This window comes from Tamandua tetradactyla, chromosome 15 (assembly GCF_023851605.1).
Source record: "Tamandua tetradactyla isolate mTamTet1 chromosome 15, mTamTet1.pri, whole genome shotgun sequence".
Lineage (NCBI taxonomy): Eukaryota > Metazoa > Chordata > Mammalia > Pilosa > Myrmecophagidae > Tamandua > Tamandua tetradactyla.
In genome coordinates this window covers 77,007,599-77,027,639 of record NC_135341.1, presented here as the reverse complement: position 1 = coordinate 77,027,639, position 20,041 = coordinate 77,007,599, and the positions used below count along the sequence as shown (strand labels likewise).

The window sequence follows — 20,041 nt, the reverse complement described above, 5'->3', positions numbered from 1 at the left end:
CCCATTAGGAACCTACAGAAGATCATACTGGAACATCCTGAATCCTACCACAAAACCAAAAGCAATAATTTTTTTGATCCTCATATTGAATGAATTATGTTCAATATGCCAATTTAGAATTATTATGTTAGAGTCTGTATTTCAGCTGATGCCCAAGAAAATGGTACCTTAAATATCTAGAAGAAGAAACAGAGGGCAAATTTCTCGTCCTTCCTCATTGACTAAACCCTGGTCTTCTTGCAGAAAAGGTGTAAGTTTCTAGAACTCAGCAAACAATAATCTTGGATTACTCCAGGAAAGAAGAAATATGGTATTGACTTACTTAACAGTTGGCAATAGAGGGCCTGTAAACTTCTCTTCATGGTATCATCTGGTCCTGCTTGTCCTCTAGTTTATTCATGATTCTGTCTGGGAAATTGGGGGAAGAAAATGTTACATCCAGAGCACACACTTCAAGTCAATAGCAATAAAAAAAAAAAAAAAAAAAACTGCACTCAACATGACCCTTGTTGCAAAGCCTAAAATAAAATTTTTTCACTGAAGAGGAAAAATCGTGGGAGGGATATACCAAAACAGTTAACAATGTTCTATATATATTATAAAATTACCAATCAATTAGTTAAATCCTGAAACTGTACAACTCCAATGGAGGAAATTCCTCTGGGCAGCTAGAGAATGAGAATCTGGCTTCAGAACTTTTGAATGTTTCCAATTAACCTTCCCTGACTCTCTAGTCTTGAAACAGAAGGAGAAAAGAGAAGTTTCTTTACTCATCTCATTTGCCCGAAGGTGCTCACATACATGCATATAAAACAAAAACAAAAACAAAAACAAAATCTTCACCACACTAGAAATTTTATTATTTTAATGAACCTTTGCTGTTATTTTCTGATTACTAAAGGTACTTCTAGTATAGAATATTATGCAAACACAGATAAACAGAAAATATAGATGAGAATAAATAAGAAAATAAAAATTATCTGTTATCCCATCACTAAGAAGAGATTATTGCTTACATTTTGGTATGTAATGTAAGTCCAGCCTTTGGACTGGGTGCTTTTATGGTCTGTCTCATTTTACGTATTGTACATTTGAATTTTTCTCCCTATTAGCAGAAACATCTTTCTATTTCACTATCTTATTATTTTATTTTAAATGACATATAGTATTTCTTTAAGATAAATTTCTAGAAATGGAATTTCAAGGATACAATTTAAGGCTTTTATAATATATTGCCAAATTGCCCTTTATCAGTACCAATACATGAGAATGTCCATTAGACAACATGCTACACAATAATGGAAATATAATTTTTTTCATCTTCAACAAGAAAATAGGAAAATATTTCATCTCATTGCATTAATTTGCATTCTATATGTTTATTAGTGTTCGTACTAACTTTGACATTTTTTAGTTCAGATTCTTTAAACATTCTCTACTGGCATGCTATGTTTATTACTTTTCTCTTGTGATAACCCATTGGGATTGGTTTATCTTTTTTACAAAAATTGAGATATAATTCATATAACATAAAATTCACTCTTTTAAAAGGGCACAATTCAGTGTTTTTTAGCATATTCACAAAGCTGTGCAACCATCAGCACTATCTAATTTCAGAACACTTGTATCACCCTGAAAAGAAATGTCATACCCATTAGCATTCATTCTCCATTCCTCATTCTCCCAACTCCTGGCAGTTACTAATCTACTTTCTGTCTCTTTAGATATGCCATTTGGAACATTTCATATAAATGATATCATATAGTAAATGACTCTGTGTCTGTCTCTTTCATTATCTTAATATTTTCAAGGTTCATCTATGTTGTATGGCACGCAGTTTTCTTATTTATTTGTAAGAACGCTATATGTATGCGTACACACACATATATTAAAGTCACCAGAACTACTTTTGTTATATATGTTGCAAATAGTTTTTCCAATTTGTCACTGAATTACCGCATTTTTTTTACTTACAGAAGGTTAAAATTATTTTTCCTAGTATGTTTTCTATCTGCTGCCATACTTAGAAAGGATTTAGTCCAGGATTACTTAAATAGTTACCTGTACTTCTCCTGGTATTTTTAGAGTTTCCTTTATCAGATTCTAAATTTATATATTATTAGAATTGTTTCTGGACTCTGTGTTCTATTTTATTTTTCTATTTCTGGATTCTTCCACTAGAATAATAAGTGCTGTTTAAATTAAACATTTGGTAGAGTTAGCCTTCCATTATTACTCTTTTTTAAAGATATGTCTTGTTCTTTGAGATTTGTTCCCCCTCCACTGGATTAATTTTAATGTCATTTTAGTAACTTCCAGGGGGAAAAATCTCATTAGGACACTAATTGTAATTATCTTCTATTTACTTTACTAATTTTGTAGAGACTTAAAATATCTTCAAAATAGGAGGGTGGTGAGGAGAAAAATAAATGATATTTTAAAACCTGTGGCTCTGGATAGAATTCCTTTTTAGGGGGTGAGAAATGCTCTTTTAGGGTGGGGGCAATGGCTCAAAGACTGCTTTGGGTAGACAAATTAAAGTCCTCTTGAGTGTGACCTGGCTGAGCAAGAAGAATAAAAAGAGATAGCTAAATTGCTCTCCATTATAAAATAACAGGAGATTTGAGGTTCTGGAGACTAAGAAAGAGGTACTGAGAGGTCCAATAATCAGGGAAACTGAGGAGATGTTAATTAAGCAAGAGAGGTTGAGAAACAGGAAGAGCCAAGTCCAAAAGATGGCAGCAGGTGGGATCTAAAGTGAGAAACTGCCCACGAGGAATGACCTATGGATTTTAAGATGCCTAATAAGTTTTCATTTCTTCTTGTTTTATGCTGTTTGTATTCACATCCTATATCTGCATTCCTTCTCCCCCACAATTCTCATCCACCACTACTATCCACCAAACATCAGCAAAAGTCTTACATAAAATAGCCTGGACAGGGGCAATGAAGGAGAAGAAAGTATGTTCCAAGCCAAGGGTGATCCAGGGACAGTCAGAGGCTGTAGCCCCGGGAGCGTGGAACAATAGTGAGTGGGCATTCATGGGAGTGCCAAGGATATGGTGAGCCCTCAATAAATGTTTAGTGAATAACAAATGAAGGAATGAATGAACAATCAAGCCACAGAAGAGCAGGGCAGAAGCTATAGTTTATATTGATCAAGGGAAATATAAGCTCCTCAATCATCTCTGGAAATTCTCAGGGATTTTTGAGAAGGTGATAGACTTTCCACAATACATGGGGTAAAGACATTTCATTCAAAGATATCAAAGAAATAACTGAGTCTGTAAATCTGGGAGTCCTGGGATCATCTGGGTTACAGAGGGCTATCCCAATTAGGAAAAAAACATATGGGCTACTGTTTATTAAAAATTAATCTGTATTTACGTTCTTCTTTCTGTGGAGTTAGTGTTTCCTTCATTTAAGATCTACAGTCTTGTCAAGTTAATTCCTAGGTATTTTTTTTGGCCACTGTGATGGAACTTCTTTTTACATTTTATTTTATAATTGCCTTTATATGAAAACTACTGAGTTTTGTATATTCATTTTGTGACCTCACTGCACTAACTCACTGTTCTAATGATGGTTGCTTGGTTAGTCTCTTGGGTCAATTGTGTTGCTTTGAATAGATGGAGAGCCAGAGTAGATATCATCAAAGACTTCTTTTTAGCCATATAGTAGAAAACATTAATCACAACTGTCTGGTCCTTCAGGGGATAATTAAGGAGTTTCAAGGATGACAATTTCTGGAATGAAATCCTTAAAAGGTATAGTTTTACAGTGCAAAGCACCAAGTAATAAACAAAGAAACAAAAACAAAACAGAAAAGAGGAGGATGAAAACATTTAACCAAATGCACAGGATAGCAGAGCAGGTGGGGTCTCAGCAGTAATTAGCCCAGGGGACCCAAGTGGGATGCAAAAGTCAGCCAGGCCAGCCCTGAAGGTGAACTAGTCTAAAGGAATTCTGCCTCTCCTTTTGGCTTCAATGGGACAGTTACCTCAGCTTCACTGACTCAGGAGTGAAAACTCTAACTTTCATAGACAACTTAAATGTTCCAATTAGAATTACCATGAAGTAGGAAAAAAGTCAGAGAACCTAAAGAAAAGTTCTGATATTTGATATTATAAGTATTACAAGTTCTTCTTGAACATTTAAGGAAGAAAAGTCAGGAAAACCCTGGGGGCAAAAAAAAAAAAAAAAAAAAAAAAAGAGAGCAATAAGCGGGGGGAGGGAGTACTGTTGGTCTTACTAGATGATGTAACGTACTCTAAAGCTCTATTAGTAAAACAATTTGATATTGGCACATCAATAGATAGCCTAATGGAACTGAATAAAATATCCAGAAATAGACCCAATTACATATGAAAATTTAGGATATGATAAAGATAGCATATCAACTCAGTGGTGGAAAAGATGGATTTTAAATAAATGTTGTCAAGATAATGGGAGAAAAATGTAGAAAAGGTCACAATTGCATTCATTCCAAATACACCTGCATAAATTCTAAATGGATCAGACTTTTAAATGTAAATCTGAAAACACACAAGTACTAGGAGAAAATATTAGTAAATTTCTTCTATTCTTTGGGAATACAGACACTTTGCTAACTGTCAATCAAAATCTGAAACGATAAGGAAAACAATCAATTTTATTACATAAAAGTTACATAGTAAAAAATACAATTAAATAAAATACAAATGAAAAACTGCAAACAATGTTCAACTCATAACAGGCCAAGTGTTAATATTCCTAGTACATAAAGCACTTTTAAAAATAGAGCATAAAGTCCAAAAAGCTTAAAGAAAAATGGGTTAGAGGCATAAAAAGATGATTCACAGAAAAAAATGCAAGTAACTCTTCAACATATGAAAAGATATTCCAACTTGCTCAAAATAAGGAAATTCAAATTTAAATACATTGAGATACCCCTTTTCACAGATTGTCAAAAATCCCTTTAAGCTTCTCTGTCGGCGAGGCTGAGAAATAACAGGCACTCGTATATTATTGATGGGAATACAAAATGCTATAACTCTTATACAGCAAAAACAAATATGCACTCAACAACAAAAAGATAAACAATCTAATTTTTAAAATATGCAATGGACTTGAACAGACATTTCTCCCAAGAAGATATACAAATGCCAAAAGGCACATGAAAAGATGCTCAACATCATAAGCCATTAGAGAAAAACAAATCAAAACCATGAGATACTACTTCACACCCACTAGAAGGGTTACTTTTTTTTTTTAAAGGATAAGTTTTGGCAAGAATGTGGAGAAATAGGAATCTTTGTACATTGTTGGGGAATGTAAAATGGTACAGCCACTACAGAAAACGATTTGGTGGCTCTTCAGAAAGTTAAGTATAGAATTACAACATGACTATAAATCCCACTTGTATGTGCAATACACAAAAGAATTGAAAGCAGTGACTCAAACAGATTTTTGTACACCAGTGTTCACAGCAGCCTTTTTTCACAGTTGCCAAAAGGTGTAGCAACCCAAATGTCCACCAACAGAAGAATGGGTAAACAAATTGTAATTTATATAGACTAGGGAATATTATTCAGTCATAAAAAGAGATGACGCTCTGATACATCTTCAATATGGATGAACTGTGAAGGCATCATGTTGAGTGAAATAAATCAAATAAAGGACAAATATTATATCATCTCATTTATATGAAATAATCAGAATATTCAAATTCATAGATTCGGGCACTAGAATACAGGTTATCGTTGGCAGCGGGGGAGGTGAAGAAAGCGGAGTTAATGCTCAATGGGTAGTTTCTTGGGGGTGATGGAAGTTTTGGTAGTTGATGGTGGCAATGGTAGCACAACATTGCAAATGTAGTTAACACCACTGAATACTATACTTGAATGTGATTAAAACGGGAAATTTTGGGTGGTATATATGTTTTCAGAATACAAATTTTATAAAACCCATAGAACTATACAATATGAAGAGTGAACCCTAATGTAAACTATGGACTATAGTTAATAATATAAGTATAATAATATTGTTTCATTTCATTTAACAAAGGTCCTACACTAACACAAATTGCTAACAACAGAGAAAACTGTATGTGTGTCAGGAAAGGGCGGTATACAGAAACTTTGCATGGCTTTTCTGCAAATCTACAACTGCTCTAATAAAAAAAATTGTTATAGTCACATAAGGCAGACATTTTATAAAAAAATACATATGTTTTCATCTTTTGACACAAGAATCCCATTTTTAGATATTTATCCCAATGATATCTCAACAAAATTTTTGTCTGAAAAGGTTTTAATTTCTCCCTCATTTTTTTTTTTTTTTTTTAACATGGGCAGGCACCGGGAATCGAATCCGGGTCCTCGGGCATGGCAGGCAAGCACTCTTACCTGCTGAGCCACTGTGGCCTGCCCTCCCTCATTTTTGAAGGACAATTTTGCTGGATATAGAATTCTTGGTTGGCAGTTTTTCTCTTTTAGTAATTTACACTTGATCTTAGCCAAAAGGCCGAGAAGCGATCTCTTTTAGTAATTTTTTTATATCATCCCACTGTCTTCTCGCCTCCATGGTTTCTGCTGAGAAATCTACACATAGTCTTATTGGGTTTCCCTTGTATGTGGTGGATTGCTTTTCTCTTGCTGCTTTCAAGATCCTCTCTTTCTCTTTGACCTCTGACATTCTGACTAGTAAGTGTCTTGGAGAACGTCTATTTGGATCTATTCTCTTTGGGGTGTGTTGCACTTCTTGGATCTGTAATTTTAGGTCTTTCATAAGAGTTGGGAAATTTTCAGTGATAATTCCTTCCATTAGTTTTTCTCCTCCTTTTCCCTTCTCTTCTCCTTCTGGGACACCCACAACACATATATTTGTGCGCTTCATATTATCATTCAATTCCCTGAGCCCCTGCTCATATTTTTCCATTCTTTTCCCTATAGTTTCTGTTTCTTTTTGGATTTCAGATGTTCCATCCTCCAGTTCACTAATTCTAACCTCTGTCTCTTGAAATCTACCATTGTAGGTTTCCATTGTTTTTTCATCTCTTCTACTGTATGTTCCATTCCCGTAAGTTCTGTGATTTGTTTTTTCAGACTTCCCATTTCTTCTTTTTGTTCATTCCTTGCCTTCTTCATGTCCTCCCTCAATTCATTGATTTGGTTTTCGATGAGGTTTTCCATTTCTGTTCGTATATTCAGAATTAGTTGTTTCAGCTCCTGTATTTCATTTGAACTATTGGTTTGTTCCTTTGACTGGGCCATATCTTCAATTTTCCTGGTGTGATTTGTTATTTTTTGCTGGCATCTGGACATTTAATTACCTTAATTAGTTTATTCTGGAGATTGCTTTCACTTATCTTACCTAGGGTTTTCTTACTAGATGAGTTTGTTGTCTATCTGTTCTTTGATCTTCAGTTCAGCTTTTTCTGGGCCTCTAGCTTAAATTTTGTTTAACAGAGGGTAATTTTTCAGTTCTTGTTTTCTTGTTTCTTGTCCTGCTTGTAAGGTGCCTTTTCCCTCCCCACCCTTAGGAGGGTCTACATAGGTATTACAGACTCCTGCCAGGTTTTCCCGGACTAAACTGGCCTCCTTTCGGGGGGAAGGAGTCACCTGCATCAGTTTTCCCTGAGGGTGAGACCCAGCAGGTTGAAGGACTTTCCTGTGACGTCTCTGGGCTCTGTTTTTCTTATCCTGCCCAGTATGTGGTGCTTGTCTGTCTGTGGGTCCCACCAGCAAAAGATGTTGTGGCTCCTTTAACTTTGGAAGGCTGTCCCTGCTGGGGGCATGGTGGAGACAGAGGAAAGGTTGTAGGCTGGTTTTAATGGCTTCAAATTGCCTAGCCCTGGGGTCTGAATTCCTTGAGAGAGGAATTCCACCTGAGTTGTGTTTCACCCCTCCCCTGGGGTAGGCTCAGGTTGGAGACAGCCCTGAAAGCAGCCTGTTTCTGCATATGCTTGGGGCAGTTGCAGCCTGTGTAATCCCGCCCTGAATCCAGAGGCAGCCAAGCCTCCATAGAAACAGCCACAAAAGGCTCCATTTCATCCCCTTTCCTCTTTTTTGGTTAGCCCAATAAGCGACCTCCGCCTTGACCAGTTTTGCCTGAGCTGGGGGCCTATTTTTAGTAGTCACAATTTGTTTATTAATGCCACAATTGGTGTTTGGTTGGATGCAGTCCCTGCTACTGTTGGAGTGTCTTTCCTTTCCCTCCGGAAAGCCACCTGTGGGGGAGGGGCACCGGGTGCCAGCCGCTGCGGCTTGGGGAACTCTCTGTTCGGGAACTCTCTGTTCCGGAGACTCGCAGCCAGTCCAGCTGGTCCAGACTGGGGTACGCTGTGTGTCTGGTCACTATCGTGGCTCCGGGAGCTGTTTTGTACTGTTTCTGGTTATTTAGTAGTTGTTCTGGAGGACGAACTAAAACGTGCACATTACTAAGCCGCCATCTTGGCCCCTCCTCCTCAACAAAATTTGAAAAGATGTTTACATAACTATTCAATCTAATAATAGTTGTAGATAAAAATCTGTTAATTACTCAAATAATCTGTAATAAAGAACTTCACACACTGGCATACCATGCAACTATAAATAAAAAATAAATGATATTTCTGTATTTACTGTGTAGTGTCCAATACACAGTGTTACTTAAAAAAAAACAAGGAGAAAAATATGTATACCATGTTACCATTCATCTTACATAAGGAAGGTAAAATATAAATATATACATATATTTGTTTATACCAACAAAAAAGAAAGGATAAGATATAAACATATTTAAAATGACTACCTACTGGGGAAAAAAATGACTACTATTGGGGAAGAGAGGGAACAGGGCAGAGGAAAGAGGGAGGAATTTCCTTGACTGTATCTTATTTTGTCAATATGTTTTGGAAACATATAAATATTTTACAGAATTATACAATTAAATTAGGTTTAAAAATCCTTAATAAAAATAATATAAAATAAATTGAACCTAATTGTATCCATTAGTAGCACTACCACCCAAGGAAGAACTATTCAAAGTGACTTTAAAGCAATTACTGGAGTATGTATCCCTAGTACAACCTAATCGAGATAAAGACCAGCAAAACACACGCACACACACAAACAGACATACATAAACACACGCACACCTTGAACTATTTTCATTTCAGTACCTCTACTATTGATGGAAGTTTTGTACTATTATTAAGATACTATTAGATGTGTTTTGAGATAAAGCATGTAAAGAATTCTGTTGGTGACATTGCTATTTTTTTGGTATGGCTAAAGGAATTACAGATAAAAAAAGTCAATAAAACTAGGTCCAAAATCCGGAAGTCTTGAATTTGAAATGAACCATTTCAACACAGATGCATGCACACACGCACATTATGTATACATATGCACACACACACACACATATTATGTATACACATGCACACACACACACACATTATGTATACACATAACTAGTTCTGCCTAGAGAGGGAAAAGTCCTCCAATAATGATCAACCCAGTAGCAATGAGAACTCCTGGTTTGTAGACTGTGATTTCAGCGATGTGTTACTGCATTAAAAACAAAGCCTTGCCAAAAGCACCAAGGAGTGCTTTTGTAAGTAAAAGCAGTTACTGGTCAAAGAGGTGAAATTTCAGCACCAAAAAGAATAACAACTGTACATCGATTATAATAATCAATAAAATGTGAGTGATTGGATGGTTGACTATTCAGGAATAATTATTCTATTGGTATGATAATATTATGGTTAAGAAAAAGAGTCCTTATATTGTTAGAGATATTAAATTAAGTATTTTGAAATGATGTGTTTTGGATTTACTTCAAAATAATCCATTGGGAGGGGGGATAGGTAGGATGCAGAGGAAACAGTATCAACTAAGAGTAAAATAATTGTTGGAGTTGGGTGATGAGTACAAGCACATTTCAAATATACACGAAAGTAAACAGAATAGTTTACTTTCATAATGTAACAAATCATTCTATGTTTGTCTATGTATATTTCACATTCGTGAAAAACACAAATGCATTTTCTTTTTAAGAGCTCTGAGATACATTGCCTACCATGAAGTTTACCTGTAAAGAGTATGTTATTTCATGGTTTTTAGTATATTTACCATTGCAGACCCACCACAATCTAATTTTAGAACATTTTCATTCTCCTGAAAAGAGATGTTGTATCCATTTATAGTCACTCTCCAATTCCTGCCCCTGTGACATACCCCCTCTCCAGTCCCAGTCAACCACTACTTTCTGTCGCTGTAGATTTGCTTTTGCTGGACGTTTCATATACGTGAGCTCATACAATACGTGGTCTTTCGCGACTGGCTTCTGTCATTTAGCAAATGTTTGGGAGGTTCAACAATGTTGTGGCACGGATCAGTACTTCACTCCTTTTCATGATGGGATGTTATTCAATTGTATGAATATACCACATTTTGCTTATCCATTAACCCAGGTACACAAAGATTTAGGCCTGTGTTCTTTTCTCAGAATGTCACAGTTTTAGCTCTTGCATTTAGGTATATGATCCACTTTACGTTAACTTATGTATACGGTTATGAGGCTAGGGTCCAAATTCACTCTTTTGCATGTGGATATCCAACTGTCCTAGCAACATTTGTTGAAAAGACTATTTGTCCTCCCCAGCGTTTTCTTGGCCCCTCTTCTGAAAATAGGTTGAACATAAGTGTTAGTGCTTATTTCGGGACTCTCAACTAGATTCTACTGCTTTGCATGTCTATACTTATGTCAGTATCACACTGTCTTGATTAACGTAGATCTGGAGTAAGTTCTGAAATCAGAAAATGTGTGTATAACAACTGTGTCAGTCTGCATCTGCTGTAGACCCCAGAAAAGCCAAGTTCTTTAATCCTTATTCAGCATTGCTGGGTAGAAACTTGATTAGATTATCTCCAGGAGGTGTGGTGTGCCCAACTGTGGGTATTAACCTTTGATTAGAGGGAGATGTGACTCCACCCATTACAGGTGGGTCTTGATTAGTTTACTGGAATCCTTTAAAAGAGGAAAGATTTTGGAAAAAGCTTCTGAGTCATGAGAACCACAGAACCCAGGAAGCCAGAGAGAGACCTTTGGAGATGAAGAAGGAAAATGCCACAGGGGGAGTTTCATGAAACAAGAAGCCTAGAGAGAAAGCTAGCAGAAATTGCCATTTCCGCCATGTGCCTTTCCAGTTGAAAGAGAAACCCTGAATGCCATCAGCCTTTCTTGAGTGAAGGTAACCTCTCGTTGATGTCTTAATTTGGACATTTTCACGGTCATTGAACTATAAACTTGCAACTTAATAAATTTCCTTTTTTAAAAAGCTGTTCTGTTTCTGGTATATTGCATTCTGGCAGCTAGTATGTGAGCCAACTTTTTTCTTCTTTTTTTTTAAAGATTGTGTTGATTCTTCTGGGTCCCGTGCTCTTCTAAGTGAATTTCAGGATCGTGCCAATTTCTGCAGAAGAGGCAGCTGGGATTTTTAGAGAGGTTACACTGAATCTGGAGATTGACTGGGGAAGGGACTGTCTTCTTAACAATAATAAGTCTTCTGATTCATGATCATGGGATGTCTTTCCATTTCTTTTGGTCTTCTTTAATTTCTTCCACCAGTGTTTGGTGGTTTGTGGCATATAAGCATTATACTTCAAAAAAAAAAATATTCCTAAGTATTTTCTTCTTGATGCTACTGTTAATGGAATTTTCTTATTTCATTTTCCTATTGTTTATTGCTTGAGTATACAAATACAAGTGAGCTTTGTATATTAATCTTATATCTTGTAATCTTACTGAACTCATTTATCAGTTCTAGTAGTTTTTTTTTTTTCACATGGGCAGGCACCAGCAATTGAACCCGAGAACTGAACAGGTGAGAACTCCCACTGAGCCACAGTGGTCTGCCCAGTTCTAGTAGTTTTTAGTGGATTCCTTGGGATTTTCGATATACAAGACCTTGTTGGTTTTTTTTTTTAATTAGGCAGAGATAGTTTTACATTTTCCTTTACAATCTGGGTGTCTTTTATTTATTATTCTTTTCTTCCATTCCCTTCTCTTCTCTCTCTTTCATTCCTTCTTTTTTTTTTCCCCCTAATTGCCCTGGCTGGAACCTCCAGTATAATGTCGAGTAGAAGTGGCAAGAATGAACATCCCTGTATTGTTTCTGATCTTAGGGGAAAAGAGATCAATCTTTCACCATTTAATATAATGTAAGCTATAAATTTTCGTAGAGCCCCTTCTCAGGTTGAGGAAATTCCCTTCCATTCCTAGTTTAAGTGTTTTTATCATGAAAAGTTTCTGGATTTTGTCCATTGATTTTTCCATGGCCATCAAGATAGTTTGCTGTTTTTGTCCTTTATTCTATTAGTATGGTACATGGCATTTATTGATTTTGGATGCTAAACCAATCTGGTATTCCTGGGATAAATTTTATTTGATCATGGTTTATAATTCTTTATATATGTTACTGGATTCAATTTGCTGGTATTCTGGTGAGGACTTTTGTATCTATACTCATAAGGGATACTGGTCTTTTTATGTATTTGCTCTTCTTTTGCAAATGTTTGAAATTTTCCATAATAAAATGTTAAAAAATGTTTGGACATTCAAAAAAAAAAAAAACACTATTACATAAAAAAAAGACAAGTTGATCAGTTGTATCCTACTGTGAAGAGGTGAGCATCTCTTACTCCTAGATGGTAGAATTTTCCATTATGTCATGCAGTGTCTCTTTCTCCCTCGAGTTCTGTGAAATAACCCTGAACTAGAAATTTGAGGATCTTCATTCTCTCTCTCTGGCTCTCCTTCCCACAGGCTTGTCACCTTAGGCAGGTCATAACCATAAGGCTGAGGTTCTAATGGGTGAAAAATGGGGGTTGGGGTTACTATTAGAACCGGTTAATAGATGATCTCTGGCCAATTACAGTTTTATGATGCTTTAACATTTCATCCTTTCAGCTAAATAGGCAATGCGACTGAGACTTGGAATGAACCGTGAACTGCTGAACCTCATTTTCTGATGTATTTTGGCATTTGGTCTAGGACAACTAAAGAGGTACATGTGACTGACACTCTTCCACTCTCAGTTCTATGTACCTGGGTAATCAGATCATGAAGCACCAATGAACTAGCCCAGACTGAGAAAGGGCTATCTGATAGGAGCTAGTAAAACAACCTTGGTGAGGAATGATGAGGCTGGGTTTAATAACAAACTAAACAGGAGGATATAGATTTAAAAAGAATGGAAGAATTTCATGGCTATCTTCTATAGTTCAACACTTGCATGCCGTACGGCCCTATAATTCCACTCCCATCAATAAGCCTGAGAAATTCTCTTGTAGCCATGAAATGGCTCATAATAGCATTGCCTACTATAACAAATACACAAAACACTGAAAACAAAAATAAATGGCTCTGGATTAGAGAATGAGTAAATAAATGGCATATTCCCATGACGGAATTATACCACATTGAAAAGAAATGAATTATAGCTTAGGGTAAAATCAACAAGGTCCAGCTGACTACATACAGTATGATACCCTTTGCAAAACTTAAAAGCAGGAAAAACAAACCCCATATTATTTCTATGCACTTAAAATACATGAAGAACTACACATACACATATACAAATGTATAAGCAAAGAATGATAACCACAATTACAGATAGAATTTACTCTGAGGGAGGCAGGGGAATGGAATGGCAGGGGAGACATGGGTAGATGAGAATTTTGGTTGATGTTTTAGTTAACAGAGAGGGTGGTGCACTTGCAGGTGTTTGCTATATTGTTAAAACAAACATGAGGCTGGGTGGTCGGAATGGGGAATGATTGTTAATGGGTATAAAATTTCTTTTCAGGTTGATAAAATGCTTTAAATTAGACTGCAGTGATGGTTGCACAACTCTGTGAATATACTAAAAACCAGTGAGCTGTACACTTTAAATGGGTGAATTTTATGTATGTGAATTATATCTCAATAATGCTGTTAAAAATAAATAAACAAACAAAGCAAAAGAAGGACATGTATAGAACAATAATTACAGTGCATTTTGGGGAGTAAGGGTTTACATGACTCAGGTGAGTGATTACTGGGCAGATGACTAGAACATAGAATGAATCCTGGGTCTGGCTACAAGTTTTATGCACAGGGTGGCCTGTAGAAAATGGCCAATATCATGGTGTTCCTATTTGACCAAGATGGTCTTAATTCCCTTTATCTTGACTAACCTTCAGAATGGCTTCTCCCAGACTCCAGGCTCCTTACATCCCTTTAACCGGTCTTTACACTAGCCACGTACCTGAGAGACTTCTAAGTAGGTCCTCACCTCCGTCTTTCTCCCTCCAGGCCCTTAGAGATGCCAGGTGGCCTGATTACCACAAATGAAAACATTCTGAACAAAGCAGTCCTATTTGCAGTCGCAGTAAATCACTCACCCACCCTAGTGATCAAACTGCACCCATACTAACTTCCAATGCTTTTCCACTAAACCACCTCCAGTCCTTAAAAACATTACTGTCCTTTGTTTCCATGGACTTGAGTTCCACTCTCTCTCCCCTACCGTGGGGTTTATGAATCAAGTCATACCTTGCTAGTTTCATATCGTCCAGTGCAATTTTTTTCTTTGACATACCTAAACCTGAATCTTGGCGTTGTCCTGCTATATATATACATGCTCTATGGAAGAGTTGGTCCCCTGCCATGTCTCTGCTATCCAGAATGGCTGCCTTGAGTCTTGACAGAAACATTCAGTAGGTCTGAACCTTCCAACATTTCATACACTATAACCACTAACTACATTAAATTTCTGCAGATGCAGAACAACATGAAATGAAGTCATTCCTGAAATCAACACTGGGTACTTAATATCTTCTAGAAACTCCCCAGGGAGAATTCGTACACTATTTCATACTATCTAGGTAGAGCCAAGTTCTTTCCTGGGTAGTTGTAACCAATCCATGGGCACACAGAGGGGTCTTCAATGCATTCTATTGATAATAGCAGGGTTCAATTTGCTGCCCAGGAAAGAGTTAAAATGATGAAAAGATCACTGCTAGTCAATGAAAGGAGGCTAAAACAAACAAACCAAAAATAGTTGAAAAGGAATGGCCTAGATTCACAGAATGGTAGTACTGAAAGGGATACTGTGCCAAGTTTAATGTTCTCATTTTGTGTTGAAAGAACTATATGCACAGAGAAGTTAGGCAACTTGACCAAGGCTACACAGCTAGTTAAAGAGTAAAAGAAGCTTCTATTCACTCTTTCCACTGTATTGTGATGCCTCTAAAGAACTATTTCAGATGCAATTCCAGCCCTGAAGTTAGACAGGGTGGAGGGGTGAGGAGAAATCTTTGTTAAAAACAGAAATTCCTAGGCCCCATCAGAGAATCAAAGGATCAGAACTTTTGAAGGTGAAGTGTAGAAATCTTCATTTTTAAAACTCACCCAGTGATTCACCTTCCTTCTATGGTTTAAGAATCAATGCAAATCTAATGGATGCTTAAGAATATTTGCATAAGCTCAGATACCTGTAAAAACTAAAGAGTTAGATATTCTCTCAAACACACGGAGCAAATGCTTGCAATTTTCCAAGAGATGTTTTACACTTTCCCAAAACTCAGAAAGAATCCATGAAGCTTTTGGATACAAATAAATTATTCATCCTTTAAAAACTGTAAAGAAGTTTTAAAGACATCAGGGGTAGAACTATTGCAGGATATTTATTTACAAATCAAAATGACCAAGTCTTTGTTAAGCAGAATCAGCATACTGATTTATCTTCTACTCTAGAAGACCCACTGAATCTCTGGACATGATAATTCTGTTCTAAAGGATAACACTGTCATCAGGTATGGCGCTTTGGGAGGCTAAGAGGCACACTTCCACTTAATCATCCATTTCCCTAGCCTGAGTATCTACTTTCCTAGCCTAAAAAGAACAGACCTTTGGAAATATTTTCTATTTCCTTGATTAGATCTTTTACTTTTTCCTCTAAATCCAAGTTTCCTGATGTGAAGCTCTGGTCCCTAAATCAAAAAGTAATGGGGTGGTTGATATCACAACTCCCAGTTTGTGACATGCTGGAAAAGGAAGCTGGGGTTCTTGGGGGTGGGGGTGGGGTGGTGGAAAAGCAGGGTGTTTGATACACAATCAGGGACATGGGCTTAGAGAAATTGGCCTCCGTGGAGAAATAATGGGGCAAGCACCTATTTTTCAGAGCTACCCATTCTCTGTTTCTGTGAGCAGCGGGTATATCTGGATCTAAAACTGGTTTTAATTCTGCCTGATGAAAAATGATTAAATTCCCACCTTTAGTGATGAGAATTTTGTTTTTCAAATTATGTATAAAGTCTGCAAATTGTTTCAAAATTCATGGGGCTCACGTTCTACTTAACCTTACAACTGACCACCCTGCCTGTATTTTCTACAGCTATGCTGTTAGCTTTGGAAAGCTAGATTTATGGAATGGTAGAGGTGAAAGGAACACTGTTGTCAAGTTGTCTTTATAAGACTTTAGTTGTCTTTAAAAGGCCACAGAAAAAGAATAACTAATTGAGATCAAGAAGGAACCTCAAGAGGACTTTTAGACTAGTTATCTGACTCAAAGCCTTTAATGCATTATATCCCCATTTTACATATGAGGAAACTGAGGTACAAAGTAACTGAGTGATGAGTTAGTGATAAGGTAACAGATGGGCTAGAGTTCGGATTCATGCCTCCCAGTTATTTTACCTCCCATGCTTCCCTTCTATCTTAAGCAACAGCAACTAACATCTATTGAGTAAGTTATATGATACGCTCACAAAATAAGAAGATAAATATCTAACATCCTTATTAGGAGGAACCTGCAAAACTTGGTAGAGATAGAATAACAAATAAATTAATGTATTCTATAAAGAAAGAAAGAAAAACATCAGGAAATGCTAGAACAAGCACAGAAATAGGAGAGATTAGTTCTAATTGGTGGGAAAAAAGAAAGCTGTTGGAAGGGGGATCATTTAAAACAATAGAGTTTTAAAATATTTTGTGGGGCAAGAGTAAAGATGACCAACAATTGTCTAATATTCGAACAAAATGGAACAAGGGCCCTCTATCTCCCTAGGACAAGGGAAGATCTGGGTTATGCTGGTGGCCAATTCATCTTAGAGTGTCCTCAGAGAAAACAATTTGGTGGGATTTGGGGGAAAACAGGAAAGTTGACATACAGAACATCAACTGTCCTTTGGATCTAGTTCCTTGAAGGGGGCAGGAGAGGAAAGAAAAGTAACAAACATCACAGGAAGTTTGGTTAGAGAGCATACCCTGGTTTATAGGTGTTGACAAGGATACCAAGAAGAACTTTACTCAAGGTCACACCTACCAGCCTTGTGACCTTGAGCAACTTTCCTGATCTCTCTGAACCTAGGTATCTATTTGTAATATTGGTACTTTATATGATTTCTCTGAAGACTGAGACAATGAATATAAAGCACTTACCAGTGCCTGGTATGCCATAAGTACTCAGTATGAGGGAGCAACTATTAACCACAAACAGAAGGCAACTGAATGGCAGATCAGGCCAGAGTTCACCAACCAGTCTCTCATTCTGCCTTTCCTAGGCCAGAAATGAACCAAGTTCTGTTGGGCCACTCCCCAAACAGCCTGTCATAACCTAATGTATTATTTCAAATGGATTTAGAAATAAGAGACCCCAAAACTTATACTTAGGAGTATATGTTGAAATTTAATGTTCTTATTTGTAATTTTACCTTTATCTTCTTTAAAAAGGATATGAGAAAGCTTAGAACTACATGCAAATGTGTACAAAATATAATATCAAAACAAAATAACGGCATCAAAAGAGGGATTCAAAATTATATGGAGAAATGGGGGATTAATTCCACTATCAGATGGCGATGGAACATTACATTTCCCTTGGAGCTTCCTGAAAATGAAGGCAGAAAAGACGACTAGTATTGATTTTTCTGGCAGCACAAACAGAAATCATTCTTTGGTTGGGGGTGGGATAGGGTGAGAAATATATACTTTCTTGGCACTAACTTCTAAGAAGAGCTCATCACAAAGACCTTTTGATAAATATTAGCATTCCCAATAGCAGTTTTTTTAGAATATGAGCAGAATGTTTTTTCATGGATTCTCCTCCTAACAACCCACAATAAAAGTTAATACTTTTATCACATTAAGTAGTACTTCAGGGAAAGCATTTCAGTGAGAAGCTAAATAGCATGAGCATTATGGTGTAGGGGAAAGAATCATCAGGCAGACTTGCCACCTTGGATAAGTTACTACAAGTCTCTGAGCCTCTACTTTCTGATCTGTAAATTGGGCTGACCCCTAACTCGGAGGATTGTTGAGAGAATTAAATGAAGCAAAGCACCAACTGTGTGCTTTCCCTTTCTCCCGAGCTTCTAGTGCATAGACATATATGTGGCTTTTGGTCTTTGGCTATCAAAAGAGCTGGAAAAAAAAGTGAACAGATGTTCTGCAAGTCATTCCAGGGCCCAAGCATCTTGCTACGGTACTATAAAAACTGGATTACTATGGCAAGGCTAATGCAAAGGTTTCTCAGGCTCACTTATGGCACAATTCAGATAGATGCAGGTGTGCACAAGACTGGGTTTGAGCATAAAAGCTTCTTTAGTCAGATTCTTTTTTTTTTTTTTTTTACATGGGCAGGCACTGGGAATCAAATCCGGGTCTCCAGCATGAGACCTCTGAGTCCTATGAGTCTCAGAGTTCTCAGAAGTTAGAACTCTGCCTGATGAGCCCACTGTTCTAGTTTGCTAGCTGCAGGAATGTAACACACCAGAGACAGACTGGCTTTTAATATAAGGGTATTTATTTTGTTAGTTCTTCAGAGGAAAGGCAGCCAACTTTCAACTGAGGTTCTTTCTTATGTGGGAAGGCACAGGATGGTCTCTGCTGGCCTTCCCTCCAGGCCCCTGGTTTCCAACAACTTTCCCTGGGGTGACTTCTTTCTGCATCTCCAAAGGCCTGGGCTGAGCTGCGAGTGCTGAGATGAGGTACACTGAGCTGCTTGGGCTGTGCTATGTTGAGCTCTCTCATTTAAGCACCAGCCAATTAATCAAACATCATTCATTGCAGCAGGCACGCCTCCTAGCTGACTGCAGATGTAATGAGCAACAGATGAGGTTCATGTACCATTGGCTCATGTCCGCAGCAACAGAACTAGGTGCCTTCACCTGGCCAAGTTGACAACTGAATCTAACCACCACAGCCACCGTGGTCCACCCAGTCAGATTCTTTTGAAAAAGACACTTAATATATTAAACACAGGAGTATTTCTTCACTTCTACAAAGAAATAGATATGTTCGCTACTGTTTTTTGTGAAATCTGTGGGCCTCCTACTCTCAAATTTTTGCCCTTTTGAGAGAGTCCAGTGGGCAAGAACTATTTCACTTTCTTCTGAACCTCTGTTCAACGCTGTGGGTGCAATTACAGTAACTGTCACTTTGTCTCAGTTTGGGAAGTCTACAGGGAGTAGTGAGACTATGATGAATTGGACAGCATAAGGGAATTACATTTCCTGGCTTCAGACAATTGTAGTAGGAAAACGGCTCTTTTATTGAAAAAAATAAATTAATTAAACTTTCTCAAAAACTTTTTCCTAAATTTTTAAGAGAAGCTAAGAATCCAGGCAGTTAGATGGAATCTCACTATTCTAAAATACTGGCAGTTAATTCACATGGGCCAAGACTACAAGCCAAATGAAACAGGACTTTAGCCTAGAACCAAGCCACCAGCTTCTAATCTGTGATTCAGGATTTACAAAGGCTCTTCTGATGCAGAACTGACATGGGCATTTTTCTAGCACTCCCTGGAGGGAAGAACCCTACATATAGAAGGAGCTGTGCAGGTCTACCCTTCACTTAAGATTCATTTGGCTAGTTTTCCAGCCACCCAGAGGTCTATGCTCTCATTCAGTAAAAAAGGACTGAAAGAACTCCTTTCCTCTCTTCCCCTTCGTATTTTCCTCTTTGAAAAATAAAGTATCAGAAGTTGTCAGATCCACTGGGAATGCTGAATTTCAAACACAATGGCAAA

At 37.2% G+C, this 20,041-nt stretch overlaps 1 protein-coding gene across 1 annotated transcript in view; it reads right to left on the bottom strand.

Moving 5' to 3' along the window:
• Nucleotides 1–20,041, bottom strand: part of TMEM108 (transmembrane protein 108) — a 349,819-nt gene that overhangs the window by 164,564 nt on the left and 165,214 nt on the right. The window contains 1 exon segment of the mRNA XM_077130145.1: nucleotides 323–408. Within this exon segment, the coding sequence (XP_076986260.1) occupies nucleotides 323–362 (40 nt within the window). The 5' untranslated portion in view covers nucleotides 363–408.